Source organism: Globicephala melas, chromosome 6 (genome assembly GCF_963455315.2).
Source record: "Globicephala melas chromosome 6, mGloMel1.2, whole genome shotgun sequence".
NCBI lineage: Eukaryota > Metazoa > Chordata > Mammalia > Artiodactyla > Delphinidae > Globicephala > Globicephala melas.
In genome coordinates this window covers 22456859-22473947 of record NC_083319.1, presented here as the reverse complement: position 1 = coordinate 22473947, position 17089 = coordinate 22456859, and the positions used below count along the sequence as shown (strand labels likewise).

Below are 17089 nucleotides of genomic sequence, written 5' to 3'. Positions count from 1 at the left end.
AGCCCATGCACCACAACTACTGACCCTGTGCTCTAGAGCCCATGACCCACAACTACTGAGCCCACATGCCACAACTACTGAGCCTGCACTCTAGAGCTCGTGCTCCACAAGAGAAGCCACCGCAATGAGAAGCCCGCGCACCGCAACGAAGAGTAGCTCCCGCTCGCCGCAACTAGAGAAAGCCCGCGCACAGCAACAATGACCCAACACAGCCAAAAATAATAAATAAAAATAAATAAATTTATTTTTAAAAATCATGAGAAAAGGACTTCCCCACAGAGGTGATTTAGTCAATGCTACGATTACCAGTGATGGACCCACAGATGGTACTCAGTAAGTACTTGGTGAATAAATGAATAAAGTTTTAATTTAAAACCTCACAGCATGCAAAATTCCAAGTTAAGAAAAATGCCTTTTGTTTGAATGACTAACAACCAGATAGCAATATAAATACCTCCACAGAATCCATCAGACCTTGCAAGAGGAGTTTCTGGTGAGGAAAATCTCCATCCCCAACTGGAAAATACCCCAGTGTTTGGATAGCTCTTTCTTTCATCTGGAAGAACACAGAATTTTTTTTTTTTTTAAATGAAGTATATAACAGCTTGGTCCCAGAAAAAATGTTTCCAAAATGAGAAAGCAGGGAGGGGGAGTCTGTCTAACTAATGCATCAGCACAATTTTTTTTTTTTTAAGTATCCAATTTTACAGAATTATGTCTATAAGACATTGGAGGTAGAAAGACATAAAACTGAGTTCATTAAGGGTCCACAGCTGCAAAAGAAGGAAGAACAAAGTCTTTAACTAGTTCATTATCCTACAAGCTATAACAGTTATAAATGTAAATTCTGGGCCCAGAGGACCTAAAATTAAGTCACAGCTCGACCATTTTAATAGCCTTTACAACTGTGTGACCTCAGGCAAGTTACTTAGCCTCTCTGTGACGCTATTTCCTCATCTCTGAAAATAGAGATGACAACTGTACCTACTTCACTAGATCTTTTGGGGATTCAATTAATTAATGCATGTGAAGCACTCAGCATATGCTTGGCAGATTGCAAGTGCTCAACAATGGATGGTAATGAGTAGTTGCTAACATCTAATAAAAACTACTGTGATCTCAGAAAGTTTTAAATAGTCCCTAGATCAAGAATAAAATTACATATTTATTAAACTTGTAGTAAACCGATTTTTCTGTTCATTAAATCATCTTACACTTCAACACTGAGGTGTTCTTATCCCAAAGAAAATTTTTAAAGTCTATGAAAGTTTTTATCTGAAACTAAAAAAAACATAAGTGTCCTTTTCCTCAGAGATTACTCACACTGCTTACGAATGCCCAGATTTCTTAAAACCAAACTAAGTATAGGAAGTTAAGATTTAGATTTGGTCTGAAATTACAAAAATCGTTAAACTATTTAACACTTTATTACCCCCCTTTTGCATGGCAAAAGAATTACCTGATGCATTTAATATTTACCCAAATCTTAACAGTTCTGGGCCTAAATTGGAGTAACTGGGTCAAACAGTACACACACGAAAGCAGTGCACAAATCATCCCCAACTCAAAATTAAACAGTCACCTAGACTTTCTTCTTTACCACTCTTTTTCACATTCAGTCCTTCCTCCAGCTGTAATGCCATCTATCCTGACTATGATTCTGTTTTTATTCATTTATTTATCTATAAACAGAAAGAATTTCAGAGAAAAAGGATAAAAGGAAGAGACTTGCCTTATTTGTTTCTTTACTGGAGGGTATTCTATTTAGCAGGCTTTCCACAAGATGCAACTTAGTAAAGCCAGATCCCTCACTGGGGATTGGGAGTGGACCATTTCTGCCAATTTCACCCAGGGCTGTACAGGCAGCAATTGCCAGGAGGGGTGATGTACTGTCCAAAAATGAGCCTGTAAACACATTTAGACACAAAAGAATTTTATATCATTACCCCTGGAATCCAAAGCAACCAGCAATGTACTCAAGATTTTTTTAAAGACAGCAAACCAAAATCAAAGTCTACAACATATTTTCCAGTTGATAATTTGTTAGCATTTCTTTAGTAATAAAACACCAGAGTCATGTCCTTTCTTAATGTTTACAATTTTTCCCATAATGGAATCATCTCTGTTAAATAGAAACATATAGAAAAATATGTATATACAAAAACTACAGTACTTGCATTGTTATTAAAAACAAAGAATTTATTCCGCATCAAGACTCTGTGGAAAAACCTCGTGTATTTAGAGTGCAATGCTATAAAAAGAAATTAAAATGTTACAATAAATTTTAACCTAATTCAAAAAAACTGTAACCTACTTATGCTGACATCCAAATCAGCATAAACACATTAATTACCGATAGTTTCTGTGGCACTCTGAATGAGTTCCTCTTGTTCGGGCAGAAAATCAGCATTTGTCTCCACGTCTTGCTGCTCTGCCATTTTCATTTTCTTCTTAGCCAAATATCTTCCTACTGTGAATCCCAATGCAAGCAAGGATCCGTGCTGTATCTCCGGGCTCTGGATTTAACAACACAATACCGTAGGTCTGTCTCTCTCACACGTGCGTGAATGCAATGAAATAACTGTGTGTTTACTACAGTCATCTCCCCAATAAAATATAAGGCCAAAGAATAAAGTGATCATGTGAGGTTCCACTGGATGTTAATAAATAGGTTAGGGAACAAGAGAAAACTTGAGTTTCAAACACAGAATTCTGAGAAGTTAAACTGAGTCCTGACTCACTTGGATTTAGATTCCTTAATCCCATACCCAACTCCAACTATGGGTGAGGTGACTCCATTGCATGCTCTTATAAGCACCCACACTTTCTTCTAGCTTATAAATAACACTTAGGTAAATACACCGTCATAACTTTCAAGCATAATTTTCCTCTACTGCCAACAAAATACAATGAACGGATCCTATTTCTAATTGCTAAAACCTCCAAATGCAAATAAAATATTTGAAAGCACATGGTTTCAACAGTGTTTCCTAACGGGACAGGTACAATGAGAGGTGGCAGTAGATGGGGAGGAAAAAGGAACTAACATTTCTGAGCACCAAGCACTACTACAGCTTCTCATGTATCCACTCCCTGCCGTATTCGTAGAGCTTAAAACAATGCCTATGAGACACAAGGCACTCAAATTTGTTGACTGAACTGACTGAATCCATGTATTATCTATCTCATTTAATCTTTACAATCATAAAGGCAAGAAATTTATGAGTTCGTTTTACAAGTGAGAACACAAAAACTAAAAATATATTAGATGCTTTTGTAAAACTATTTCCCACAAAAAAGGACAGAGAGAAAACTGATAACATACATGATTGTCTTTTGTAGTCTTTACAAGCTGTTCTATCATTGACTTCAACTCGTTTCCTGACACTGTAGATACCACCACAGAATAAAACAATGCTGCCAGTTCACGCATCTCTTCTTTACTGCTATTCATCAGACTCTGCGCGGTGTAGAAAAAGAAATACACACATAATATATGATCATCTCCCTGCTGACAACGTCTAACATTTAAAACGTTATAATGTTCAATCTACTGGTAACTATGAGAAAAGAACGCAACAAGCTATTATTTCAAAACGAAATAAAAGCGGAGATATAGACCAAAATCTTACGTGCATTTTCATCAAAGATACAAAGTATAAAACAGGTGGAATTAATACACAGCTGATCTGAAACAGAGGTCAGCATGTGTTTTCTGTAAAGAGCCAAATCTATCGCAACAATTCCACTCTGCTATTGTAGTGCAAAAGCAGTCATAGACAACAAATGGGTGTGGCTGGATTCCAGTACAATTTCACAGACACTCTAATTTTCACATGTCAGGAAATTTTATTCATCTTTTAATTTTTTTCCCAACCCTTTAAAAATGTAAACAGTATTCTTGGCTTGCAGCCCATACAAACAGGAGGCGGGCCAGATTTGGTACATGGACCACAAGTTAATGACCCCTGATCTACAAGATCAAAGGTCAAAAACTCTAAGATCATTTTAAAATCAGCAAATATTCACAAAGAATTAAAAAACCTTTTTAAACTAGAAGCAATTTCCTGAGACTAGATTTTCCAGAAAAGTACAAAACTCACTCCTCTTGGTAAATTACCTTCATGCTTTCACACTTAAATAATTGGTACGTTTTACCATAATTCAAACTGCATTTTCCAAAAAGAACTACATTATGTAGCACAAAAGGTACAAAACTATATGAGCCAGACCTGTAATAAAAAAGATTATTCACTGTTTATCTGAGATTCAAGTTTAACTGAGTATCTTGCATTTTTATTTGCTAAACCTGGTAACCCTTTTGGTGTGATCACGGGACAAAAATACTCTTCAACATGGCCGGTGGGAGTGTGAATTGGAACTACTCATATGGAGGATGTGCATTATCTATTAAAATTGCATCCATGTGTCCTCAATTCCACTTCTGGGGAATCTACCTAAAAATATACCCACTCATATTCAAAATGATGGACTGTCCATGGCAGCAGGCTGGAAGTACCCTAAATGACCATCAATAAGGACCTACAATAAATTATGGCACATTCATGCAGTGGGAAACAATGAAGGTGTTAAAACAAAGAGGATGTTCTCTCTGTAGTTATACAGGAATAACTCCTTGTTCTAACGCTAAGCGAAAGAAGGTACACAACAGTGTGAAAAGTATAATACCCTTTTGTGTGAAAAAAGGAAGAAAACTCAAAAATGCTAATTTCACTTGTGTGTATATGCATAAGTAAACTCTAGAAGGGACACCATATACAAATAAGTGATAACCTATGCATGTCTGTCAGGTGAGAGAGGAAGAGGCAGGAAGGTGAAGGGATCTGGGTAGCTGAGAGACTATGCAAAGGAGACGTCTTACATAATTGTTTACTTAAGTTATATATATTTATTACTTTTTTAAACTTTTAAAACAGAAAAATAATTCTTTCTTACTTATAAGACTCCCAATTCATCTCCCCCTCTCACCTAAATGGATCACTGCAATGTATGGACCTACTCGCTGCCCAGTAAGTGTTTAATGATGAGAGTTTCAAAATGACCTAAAGGCAGAAAAGGCCACAGAAACACTGGTAGGAAGGCGACATCATGAGACCGAAGTTTAAAATATACAGAATCAAAAAGAAATACACATGCACAGGATATACCTTTATCCATTCGGTTTTGTCTACAAATTTGGTAGCCAGCTTTTCCGGATACACTGAGACAGCTTCCAATAGACAGTACATGACTGGCAAACCTAAATAAGAAGGAATTCAGAACCATTCTGATTTCAAGAAAAGCAATAAACGCACAGGGATCACTAACTTCCTTTAAAGCATAAGGCTACAGCTTTAGGGGGCATTCCCCAGTTCTACAAAACAAAAGTTAACCTAAATACAGTATGTGATTCTATCCACAAATTTACAGACTTATTGTCTATAAAAAGATGCCCTGTTCTTCACACCCACTTCCAAAGTAAAAATGTATTACCTATTGTTAAGCATTTCTTTCTGAAAAAAGAAATAGTGTATCAAAGATGAACTCAGGCAAGTTTAGAAAAGAAACAGAGAGTCATGTTCAGTTGCAGGAGAGAAGACAGAAAATCATTTTGCTATAAATTCTCAGCTGAATTTAAAATTAGATTTTTGCTTAAGTGCTTTAGTCTAATCCTCAGCGGCATGACCTCCTACCTCCAACACCTGCTAACAGCTGCTGAAGCAGGCCGATGTAGATCTGAACAGGGTTGGTTTCCCCACTCTTGGAAGAAGACGAGGAGGGTGTCGCCTGGCTGCCCGACATTAAAGTCCGTATATAGCGTCCAATGGCTGGGGCGTGATCTTGCATATCAGCCAAACTCTGAGAGGTGGGCACCACTCCCGCACTGTGAGCCAGGCACATGCGCAAGTACAGGACTATCTACAGACAGAAGGAAGAAGGACACCAGATAAGCGTCTCAAAAAATCAAGGCAGGAGATGTTCTTCAAAGTGACAGTTCCCAGCTTTGATTCCCCACCTTCCTTCAAAAGCTATTCAACAACCCTCACAGAAGATGGAAAACATGACTCAATGTGTTAACTGAAATTATCACAAGGGAGCAGAATTTATATAACCAGTTTTATAATCCAAAGAGTGCTTTTTAACAGAGTTTAATGGAGTTAAAACACAAACTCCACTTTTAAAGTCTAAAATATAACAAGGAAAATCATTATTTTTTTTTAAAGATGTGTGTGTATGTATGTGAGAGAGACAGACAGACAGACACTGGGCAGAAACCCGGGACCAATGATCTGTTCCTGTGGAACTTGAGCTGCATTTAATCTCCACTGACACGAGAATTTGAAAAAATGGGTTCAAATCATCTACAGAAGAGTAGCTACAACGTCATTAAAAACCTCTGACATAAATTAGCTACTAAGGAGTCCTCTGGAAGCTCTTTCCTTGACAGCTAGAACAGGACAGGCAGTAATTTCATCATGAGTCTTCTTACTCTGAACAAGATTATCTCTTGCCATTTAATTAGTGCAAATCAGTGACTAAAACAATAGAATTTCCCTTAGCAAATGAGATAAATTAATCTAATTCTCCAACCTTCAAAACTGGATAATCCAAATAACCTCAATATATTGTTGGCTTTAAAATTCAAATCTAATTTGCTGTAAATTCCCAATAGCAATCAAGGCAGAGCATCTACTTCTTTCACGAAGAGAATCTCACTGAGACAAATGTATTTCTAGACTCCACTATGATTTAAAATAATACCAATTACTAAGTACTGTTTTCCTAATAAACAACCTGGTATAAAACAATGACGTCACTATATGGGTTTACCTAGAACACAAAAAATTCACAGTCATCTCTTTGACTGTGACATTATCGTTAAGAACCTTTAGTGAAAGCAAAATAGAAATATATATCAGTCCTACCTCTCCAAAGGCTGCTGGGTTAAATGGAAGGACAGTGGTCCCAGTCATGTACTTGGCTGGCGTTTTCATTCGATGGGAAGCCTAATAAAAATAACCCCCAAAAATCAATTACTGGAAAACAAAGCACATGTACCCTTTCTCAACTCAAAAATAACTGTATTTCTAGCTAAATTATTGTCTGTTACTGTTTTTTTTCTAGTCAAAACATTTTTCCATTAATCATGCTTGATTGTGCATGGACCTCAAACCCTAAGTTATAGATGTGTTGCCTTTTGACTGGCTTGTTTAAAAAGAATAAACCTGGGCTTCCCTGGTGGCGCAGTGGTGGAGTCCGCCTGCCGATGCAGGGGACATGGGTTCATGCCCCGGTCCGGGAAGATCCCACATGCCGTGGAGCGGCTGGGCCCGTGAGCCATGGCCGCTGAGCCTGCACGTCCGGAGCCTGTGCTCCGCAACGGGAGAGGACACAATAGTGAGAGGCCCGTGTACCGCAAAAAAAAAAGAATACACCTATAAATCAACTATACTTTAAAAAGAAAGGAAAAAAGAAAAAAGCTGCAAAGATGACGCAGTAGCAAGTAAAAAATATAAAATAAAATAAAAAGAATAAACCTACTCCAGGCATCTACTGACAGTCACCCCAGGGCACTGCATTCCAGTTATTTTCATTAATAATAGAGGTAGAAGGAAAATATTAGCACAAAAGCATCTTCTGCCCACAAATATGACAGTGTTATGGAGAAGAGAATCATGGCTGCTACATACTGACCTCCAGCACCCTTAAGATGTCTGTCTAAGCCAAAAGCTAAGACCACCAGTAGAAGTGAAAGGCTGTAAGGTATCCCCCCAGCACACTAAGAGAAACATCAATGTAAAAAGTAGGATAGTGTCAGGGTGGGGGGTCATGACTGTCAATACTCTGATCTACCAGCAAAAACAGGAGACTTGCAAAAGCAGATGCAATGCTCTCTTATGATCATGGTGGAAAAAGTCTGAACTGCTCCCTGAAGCATTCTTAAACTTATGCTGCCCTAAATAACGCCCTTAAAAATTAAAAAGGTATATTTTAAGCATGTCATGCCAAGGGGAAAAATTTTAAACACAGCCAATAAAAATAATGGTACAAATGAACTTATTTACAAAACAGAAATAGAGTCACAGTTGTAAAAATCAAACTTATGGTTACCAGGAGGGAAAAGGGGGGAAGAGATAAACTGGGAGATTGGGATTGACATATACACACTACTATGTATAATATAGATAAATAATAAGGACCTACTGTATAGCACAGGGAACTCTACTCAATACTCTGTAATGACCTATATGGGAAAAAAATCTAAAAAAGAGTGGATGTATGTTTATGTATAACTGATTCACTCTGCTGTACAGCAGAAACTAACACAACAGTGTAAATCAACTATACTCCAATAAAAATTGTTTAAATACTAATAATAAAAAATAAAATAAACACAGCCAAAATGTTGAAAAACATAAAAGGAATTGTAAGTAATTTAGATTTGGGCAAAGCAGATTAATTACATTTGAGATTTATATTTTTCTCCTCACTTCGTACCTTCCTCTTATTGTATTAACATTGTTAGAAACTTTACTAACCATTCAACATTTAGTGATTAGCATTTTTAAATGTGTCACCTAAAAAAATGTAAGTTTATTTTCATCATTCATTATATGACTTAAACTATTATCTGAAGTTAAATACCATACCTTTTCCTGGATATAATACACCATTTCTGGGAAAGATGGCATCTGCTTAGAAGCACTTTCTTTTCTGTTTCTACCAGGAAGACACCTTAAAACTCGTTGTGCCTCTCCATGAACTTCCTCCCGTCTTTCAGAAAGATAAATAAGAAACATAAATAAATTTCACCAACTGGAGAATGATCATATGAAGACTAAGAACAGCAATTTTATTTGTCATCTGTCTTAAATATATTTTTGGCTATCTATGCAAAGAGGCATAAAATACATGATAAGCAATCGCTTCTTTTTGGAAATTTCATTAGATGTGGAGAGTCATGTGGCTTTCATCTTTGAATTTTACCCACAGGAAAAAAACAAGACAGGCTATGACTACAGGTCTATATATTGTATCAAGGGAGCCATATTTTTAACTCTAACAAATTGCTCCTAAGTTCCACAGACGAACACTGCAAACAACATAAATTTTATTCAATTTTCAACTAAATTTTAAACGAACCCAAATTCAAATTAACACCTTTGAAACTTACGGATCTCCTGCAGCTAATAAGAGCAAATATCTGGACGGTATATGGTCTGAGGGAAACACCGTGCTGGCAAATTTCACAGCCACTTGTCGAACTTGAACTTCAGGCTATTTGACACATAAACGCACGAACACACACACACACACACACACACACACACACACATTAAAAAAAAAAGAATTCAATTACCAACAACTCATTCCAGTCGAGTCATTTTAATTGTAAACAATCAAAATTTAAGTTGATATTTCAATAAATATATCTAAATAAATAAAACATCATTTAGTCAAGATCTTTAATCATGTTGTTTTAAAAGTCTCTGGACAATGACATTATTTAAAGAATACTATTATGATCTAAGAGGACACTCCAAGTAGAGCAGGAAACCCCACCAAGACCATAACCAGAGAATCTCTCTGTAGATGTACATCCTCAGCCCAACCATCAGACCAAGGTCACTGTGGCAGTTTCTAGCCACCACCTCTGCTTCTCCAACTCTTAAACTCTCAGTCACATGAGTGAAATTCAGATATTCTGCAAGGAACACAAACAGAGCTCACTCGGAATCCCTACAAATTTAAAGCAAAATACCGCCAACGCTTTCAGATTAGCTCTTAAATTAAAACTGACTCCAAAGCAAAGCTTCAACTACATAAATATATCCAATTAACTTAAATAGATTAAGACTGTAATCTACGAATAGGAAGTTCAAGCAGAAAAGCAGTTGTAGAGTCTACTGATGCTTAAGCTTTTTTCTCATGTATCTTCCCCCTGGGTCATTCCTCCAGTCACAACATAAGTGAGATGAGAGATGCTTAGAAACATGTACTACCTCGTTTATTCAGGTGTTCTTGCTCTTTAGCACTTCTGGAGCTACTGTAAAGGGCAATGATATTAAGGACCAGTCTATATGATTTAGCCCAGGGTCTGGCTGCCTCACATGTAGTCTGAGAAAAGAAAATAAATTACCTTTGGCTTCGTAATACTGTTACATGATTTGATCTGCATAAGTATAACCAGCACCCATGTGCATTATACAAGCATTCCATTTCCTTGTAAGGTTACCTACAAAAAGTTTTAAGTATTTGACTCTAATGAGCTTCCAAATAAGCCTATACTTCTTTGTCCATGTTCTATGATCATGAACCAGGTACACTGGACACCAAGAGCATTTGACAGTGGGACACTATATATAATAAGCCTTCTGAGTGTACATAATTATCCTGTCATATTTCAACAGAAACCAGATACCTTTCTGAACCTTTAATAATTCCTCGATATAAATGTGTTAATAAACATGGCTGAAGACCTAACGAAGACCCAATGCAGCCAAATTTCAGTTAAGATGCAATTCATATTAATCTCACCAATATTTGACATCATTCCCTCTTTAATCTCCCTCTCTACTCCTAGAAATGGAGGACAAAGAACTGACTAAAGCAAATACATAATGTATTATTTTATATTGCATATTATATATCATGTATACATATGTGTATATAACCACAGATATTAAAAATTCTCCTGCAAACTCCCATGGCAGGCAAATGAAGAGGACTAGAAGGAAGAAGAGTATGTTTGATGGTACTGGCTTACTTCCTACAGACTCATTTTGATCCATAAATTGTCTTTCTTTCCTTCTGCTTTTCTCCCCCAATGTTACCTACAGAACTCCACCTCAGTGGACTGTAGTGCTCAGCTACCACTTAAAACAAAACACTTGCAACTGGGAGAGCATGACATTAAGAACAGTTTTCCAACAAGGAAGGCTTTAAACATAAGGCCTCTGTGAATATCACTACTCTTTCTTCCCTAAAATCAGATTCCAATAACGAAGAATTAAAAGCAGATCATAAATCACAGTCCAAGTGAAAGCAAATATTCCTCTTCATTATAGAGAGCTAAGGCAAAAAGCAATTCAAATTTTGATCTTAAAAATGTAGGGGGGCGGGCTTCCCTGGTGGTGCAGTGGTTGAGAGTCCGCCTGTCGATGCAGGGGACACGGGTTCGTGCCCCGGTCTGGGAAGATCCCACATGCCGCGGATCGGCTGGGCCCGTGAGCCATGGCCGCTGAGCCTGCACGTCCAGAGCCTGTGCTCCGCAATGGGAAAGGCCACAACAGTGAGAGGCCAGCGTACCACCAAAAAAAAAAAAAAAAAAAAAAAATGTAGGACTTCCCTGATGGCGCAGTGGTTAAGAATCCGCCTGCCAACGCAGGGGACACGGGTCTGAGCCCTGGTCGGGGAAGATCCCACATGCCACGGAGCAACTAAGCCCGCGTGCCACAACTACTGAGCCTGCACTTTAGAGCCCGTGAGCCACAACTACTGAGCCCATGAGCCACAACAACTGAAGCCCATGCACCTAGAGCCCGTGCTCCGCAACGAGTAGTCACCGCAATGAGAAGCCCACACACCACAATGAAGAGTAGCCCCCACTCACTATACCTAGAGAAAGCTAGCGCGCAGCAACGAAGACCCAATGCAGCCATGAATAAATAAATTTAAAAAAAAAACTGATAGCTTAAAAAATATGTTTAAAAAGAAAACGTAAAATGCATATACCACCAGCCATTGTAGTTCCCATAGTTGGACCTACCTTTATTAAGTACGAAGCCACAAGTGCCTCCATGAGAGTCCGCTGTGCTCCCTCCAAAGTACTATAAGCTCCAACCATCATGGATAGTGCTTCTTGAATAGCGAGTCGCGTCTCGGGCTCTTCCTATGAAAATGATAAAAACAGTGTTTCCCTCCCTGTTGGGTTTCCAAGTGAGCATCCAAACAGAAAGCATACACTTGCCAGGTGTTTCCCTACCTTACATAGGGCTTCAAAGAGCTGCTGCACAAGAGCTATATCCTTAGTAAATAAATGGGGCATTCGACTGTAAGAGAATATGAGGTCATCATTACTATCAAAAATTTCCATAAGATGGAAAAAAAAAAAAAGAAACTAAACACAAGCTTTCCTAAACTTGCACTTTCACTTCTGAACCACGTGAGCATCACTGGATTACCTCCCCCAAAGAACCAAACACTTTTTAAAGTAAATATTTAATTCTTCAACTGTCTAATAATGTAATTCTAGATTAATATACCTGTTATCCAGATATTCTCACTAGAATATTCCATGCATTCAGTTAACATTTCTGATTTTAAAATAAAGAAAACAGACGAGGCTAAATGCTATTTAAACTAATGACTCTGGTGACAAGGAGCTTTGTCACTTCATGCCAACGCACAAGGGACAAGGTTTGTTGACAACCCTATGCTGTATCCGCTGATCTGAAGTGGCTGTCTTCTGAGCCCCCAAACTCCTTCCCTACACAGTGCAGAAGAGCAAGACCTAGTCTACACAGGCCAACACAGAGCCTGTGTGTACCAGGGTGTAAGCAGCACCTAGTACCACTAAGGATGCTGCTCCTCTATCTCCCTGCTCTGAAATACAGTGAAGGAAGAAGAAACCAGGAGGAACTGGGTACAGGAAACCATACTAAGCAGAAGAAAAAAAATCCAACTTTGGAAACAGGGCCGCTCAGAATCATAATATAATGCTATCAGAAAAGACAATCGCTAGAAAAACTCTTGATTATAGAGATTATAAACACTGGTAGTAAGTAGCAACAAGAACACTTAAGGTCAATCAAATGTCTCTAGGGTACAAGAAAACTGTAACAAATTATGACACAATCCAGTTCAAAATCTCATTTCAAGACTGCCATTTAATATGGTAACACATCTTCAGATGTAAGTTAAAATGTCTCACATTCATTATCCTTCTACAAGGAAGACAATGCTAAACAACCTATGACCCTTTCAGAATCATAATAAGTTTATTCTCCATCCATTATTAAATGCCACAATTTTTCTTAGTTTACCAACAGGATATCTCTCACTGAAAAAGAGTTTACTCACCTGGAGAGTTTTCCAACAGCTGAATATGCCATTGACAGTAGCTTAGGGTCCTTGAAATTAAGGGAAAAAAAAAAAAAGAACAAAAAGCAGACAGAACAAAAAACAGTAAACAGCAAAACCATTTTGCTGCAATTAAATGCATTATTTTACTCCTTGTTAAACCTAGGTCTCACCCTGCCTAACTATATGATATCAGCATCTGAACAAAACAAAAATGTCCAAACCCAGAATGCATCACACTACTAAAAGGAAAAACAAAACAAAACTTTACCTCCCCAACTCACTCCAAAAGGAAAATGCAGTGGTCACATATGAAAAGGTTCTCTTAGCTGGTGCTAAGTTCAGGATAGTTTCAATACTATATAACCTGCAAAGACCAAAATTCACCACCAACGTACTAGGAAAACAGCTTAACTTATTAGAAAATTCACCTGCCCAACAGGCTAGGATCCACTCTCTCTCACCCAAAATTGTAGTAAGCTGGGGAGCAACTGTCTAAAAATCTGCACCATAAGAAACAGCTTCTTCTCATATCTTCCACCATAAAAAATTAAAGGGATCATAGTATTCGGGTGAGTTAATGAGGTTCCCACTCAAGATACAGATAGAATTTTACGTAGTTTTATGAAAACCAATAGTCTGACATTACTTAGAACATAGCAACACTTCTATGAGCTGAAGTTTATACATTTAACATAGGATTCACACACCTACATGGCCACTCTTACAGACTCATCTGTTGGGAAGACATGCAGTGTCATCTGGAGGTAAAAGGATTACAGCCCTGTAGTTTATCTGGCCTCTCTAACCTATCTTCAAATATACAGTTCCTCCCCTAGAAGCCCCAAAGCATTTTTATTTCTACCAGCCATCCAAAGAATGTGACTATGCCATAAAAATAATCTGAAAGTTTCCCAAGGCCTTATGAACCATGCAAGCTCTATTCAATCAACAGAAGAAGACAGGAGAGTCAGGCCTAACACTGCCCCAAAGCACAGCTGCACAACAAATAAATAGCTTTTCATTAATAATATCTACTAATATGCCTTTACTGTGCTGAATAATTTACATGAATTATCTCATTTAATCTTCACAATAATCCAATGAAGTGATACTATTATCCTCATTTTTCTGATAAAGAACAGAGGTCCAAAGAATTTAAGTAACTCACCAAGGAACAAAACTAGAATTCAAACTCAATTCTAAATCCAAATGGCAAAATACTGGTCACCATACTACTGCAAACATGCATTCACGTTTAGCTACGACTTAGGAAGAAATACTGACTAAGGAAGAAATACTGACTAGAGTTCTTGAAACCTTACCTTTTTTAGCAAATTCCCTTGAAATACTAGAAATGGTACGAGTAATACAGCAAGGAAAATCAGGATTTGAAAATCTACAATCCAAGGAATCCTCATTCCACTTAGCTTAAGGAATCAAAAATTTACTGAATGCATGTTCTGACAGAGTTTGTTTGTTTGTTTTATCATCTTTATTGGAGTATAATTGCTTTACAATGGTGTGTTAGTTTCTACTGTATAACAAAGTGAATCAGCTATATGTCTACATATATCCCCATATCTCCTCTCTCTTGCGTCTCCCTCCCTCCCTCCATTTCCCACCCCTCTAGGGGATAAAAAGCACCGAGCTCATCTCCTTGTGCTATGTCGCTGCTTCCCACTAGCTATCTATTTTACATTTGGTAGTGTATTTGGTAGTCTGACAGAGTTTTGAATCAATAAAATCTCAGTCCCTAAGAATTAACACTGTTTCTCAAAACAAGCAAATCCAAATAGACCTATATGGAAATAAATCATAAAGTAAAATTTAATTCTTTTCATTCCATTTTTGCACAGTGCCTAAAAGTAAAACAAAATGTACTAGCTTTTTAAAATGTTATTTAAAGAAATGATAAGACAACCTCAAGATCCGTATCAGTTTTTAATACTTATTTCAAAAAAAACAGGGCAAAAGATGGTGGTAATTTCTGAAATTTGCGCCACTTCAATTAAAAATGTTAAGAAATGATGGAGCAACAGCAAACTTTAACTACATCAACATATAGACCAGCAAAGTTTATAACAGAAAATACTTTAAAATGTTAACAAAAATTTAAAAAAACAAGTCACTTACTTCTTTATATTCATTGATTAGCTTGGTGAGGCCATTCAAAAGCATTGGACCTAATGGCTTAATCTTGATTTCTGGACAGCTTTTTGAAAAAATAACACATACAAAGCAAGATATAAGAATCTCATAATTACATATCTTTTCAGATTATTACTTAAAATAGAGACATAACTGAAGTAAATTTAAATAATCTATTAAAATATGAAATATTTTAAGATAAACAAACACGATTTCTTTCTAGGTAAGATATACTTGCATCACTTCATCACTCCAACAGCTTGAAGACTTTATAAATAGTTCAAAAAACTTACGTTACACAAATGTGATGCACAAATTGCAGGGATAATGTTCTTAATTTTGAATTTGTATTTGTACCAAAGAGCCCATCATACACCACCTATGAAAAAGGAACAAACGTCAAGAATACCAATTAACAAGAATAGCAATTTACTATCTTCAAATATTATTAAGTATTCAACAGTAGGTCTTTTGCACTACGCCTTGTTCTTCGAAATTAATGCAGTTCTCTTTCATACAAATATTTTAGCTGACGGCCTTAGGAAGCCAATCAGTAGCTTCAATTAACAGTCTGTGGAGTAACAACAAACACAATGGTAGATGTTACAAGTCTGCAAAATTCGTGGGGCTACCACTAGGAAGCAACACAGAGTTCACGCTGCAGTGGGCTGCCACTCTCATGCAGGGGACGTGAGCAGAGAAGATTATTTTGGGGGTATTAGGTTACATGTGGACTCATTTTGAAAACATAAATAACTATAAATAAAGTGTACACCTACAGGATGTCTACGAATATTCTGCCACAAACTTCTAGCTGCTTATTATATAATGTAGTGTTACTACAACCAAATTTTCTGAACCAAAATTATCAAAACACTGTCAGGGAAACAGTGCTTGGAAAGTGAAATAGAAGAAGCTCTGTGATTATTTTATGTTTATGGAAACACAGAACAGAGTACTTGAAATCAGTCAAATATTAGAGAGCCAGATACTGGGAATAAAAGTTGTATCATCTAAAAGGAGGAAACAGCCACTTAAACAAATAAGCCTTAAGAGGGAGAGATGCGAAGGCAGAAGCCAATGTCCACCACACACATACAGGGAGCAAGAGGACAGTGTTCTTACTTTGGGACTGAAAGAGATGAGAGGCAGGAAATGGGAACATTTCAGATAGCAAGGGGCACACCGGAGCAACTCCTGAAACTGGAGTAGATGTTTACTGGGCTACAGGGGGGAGGGCCACTATGCCAGGAGTGGAGACACAGAGCCATGAAAACAGCATACTTAAACAGCAACAATCTCTGTTGGAGCATAAGGTACAGGGCAAGGGTATGGTGAGATACGAGACCAGAAGGGACATAACTGCTGCCTTTCCACCATTTACCGAGAACTTGCTAACTGAATGAGTACTAGCCACCCTGCTCTAAAGCTTCTACCTGCTAACCCACTCAGTCTTTACAACATTGCTATGAGGTAGCTGCTATCACTACATCCATTTTACAGACTTTTTTTATGTTTAAAGAAAAACAGGAAAAACCCTGAGGCTTATTTAAGATCAAAAGTAAGTAACTAATGACAAAATTATGCTCAAATGAATCTGTCTCCAGAACTGAGCTGGTCATTTCATTACTTGGACCAAAAGGCAAGAGCTTTTCTGGAGGGGCTCATATCCCACACCAACAAAGTACAAGGATTTCCAACTGCAAAAATAACTCTGGTGGCAACACAGAAAACAGACTGGCTGTGGGGAAGACTAGAGGCAGGGCAACAAGGAAGACGACTGTGGCAAGCAGAACAAGAAGTGACAATCTCCATTAACATCAGCATTCGGCAGACGAGGGTGAAGACACTGAGG

At 37.6% G+C, this 17089-nt stretch overlaps 1 protein-coding gene across 5 annotated transcripts in view; it reads right to left on the bottom strand.

Annotated features, from left to right (window-relative positions):
* Window positions 1–17089, bottom strand: part of ECPAS (Ecm29 proteasome adaptor and scaffold) — a 103146-nt gene that overhangs the window by 35802 nt on the left and 50255 nt on the right. For all 5 annotated transcript variants that reach the window (XM_030859024.3, XM_030859025.3, XM_030859022.3 and 2 more), the window contains 14 exons: window positions 15528–15613; window positions 15220–15298; window positions 13084–13133; window positions 11987–12053; window positions 11771–11893; window positions 9176–9279; window positions 8652–8775; window positions 6927–7007; window positions 5694–5919; window positions 5169–5260; window positions 3326–3460; window positions 2354–2516; window positions 1733–1905; window positions 455–556 (listed from right to left, as the gene is read on the bottom strand). In XM_030859024.3, the coding sequence (XP_030714884.1) occupies window positions 455–556; window positions 1733–1905; window positions 2354–2516; window positions 3326–3460; window positions 5169–5260; window positions 5694–5919; window positions 6927–7007; window positions 8652–8775; window positions 9176–9279; window positions 11771–11893; window positions 11987–12053; window positions 13084–13133; window positions 15220–15298; window positions 15528–15613 (1605 nt within the window). The remainder of the gene's footprint in view (window positions 1–454; window positions 557–1732; window positions 1906–2353; window positions 2517–3325; window positions 3461–5168; window positions 5261–5693; window positions 5920–6926; window positions 7008–8651; window positions 8776–9175; window positions 9280–11770; window positions 11894–11986; window positions 12054–13083; window positions 13134–15219; window positions 15299–15527; window positions 15614–17089) is intronic.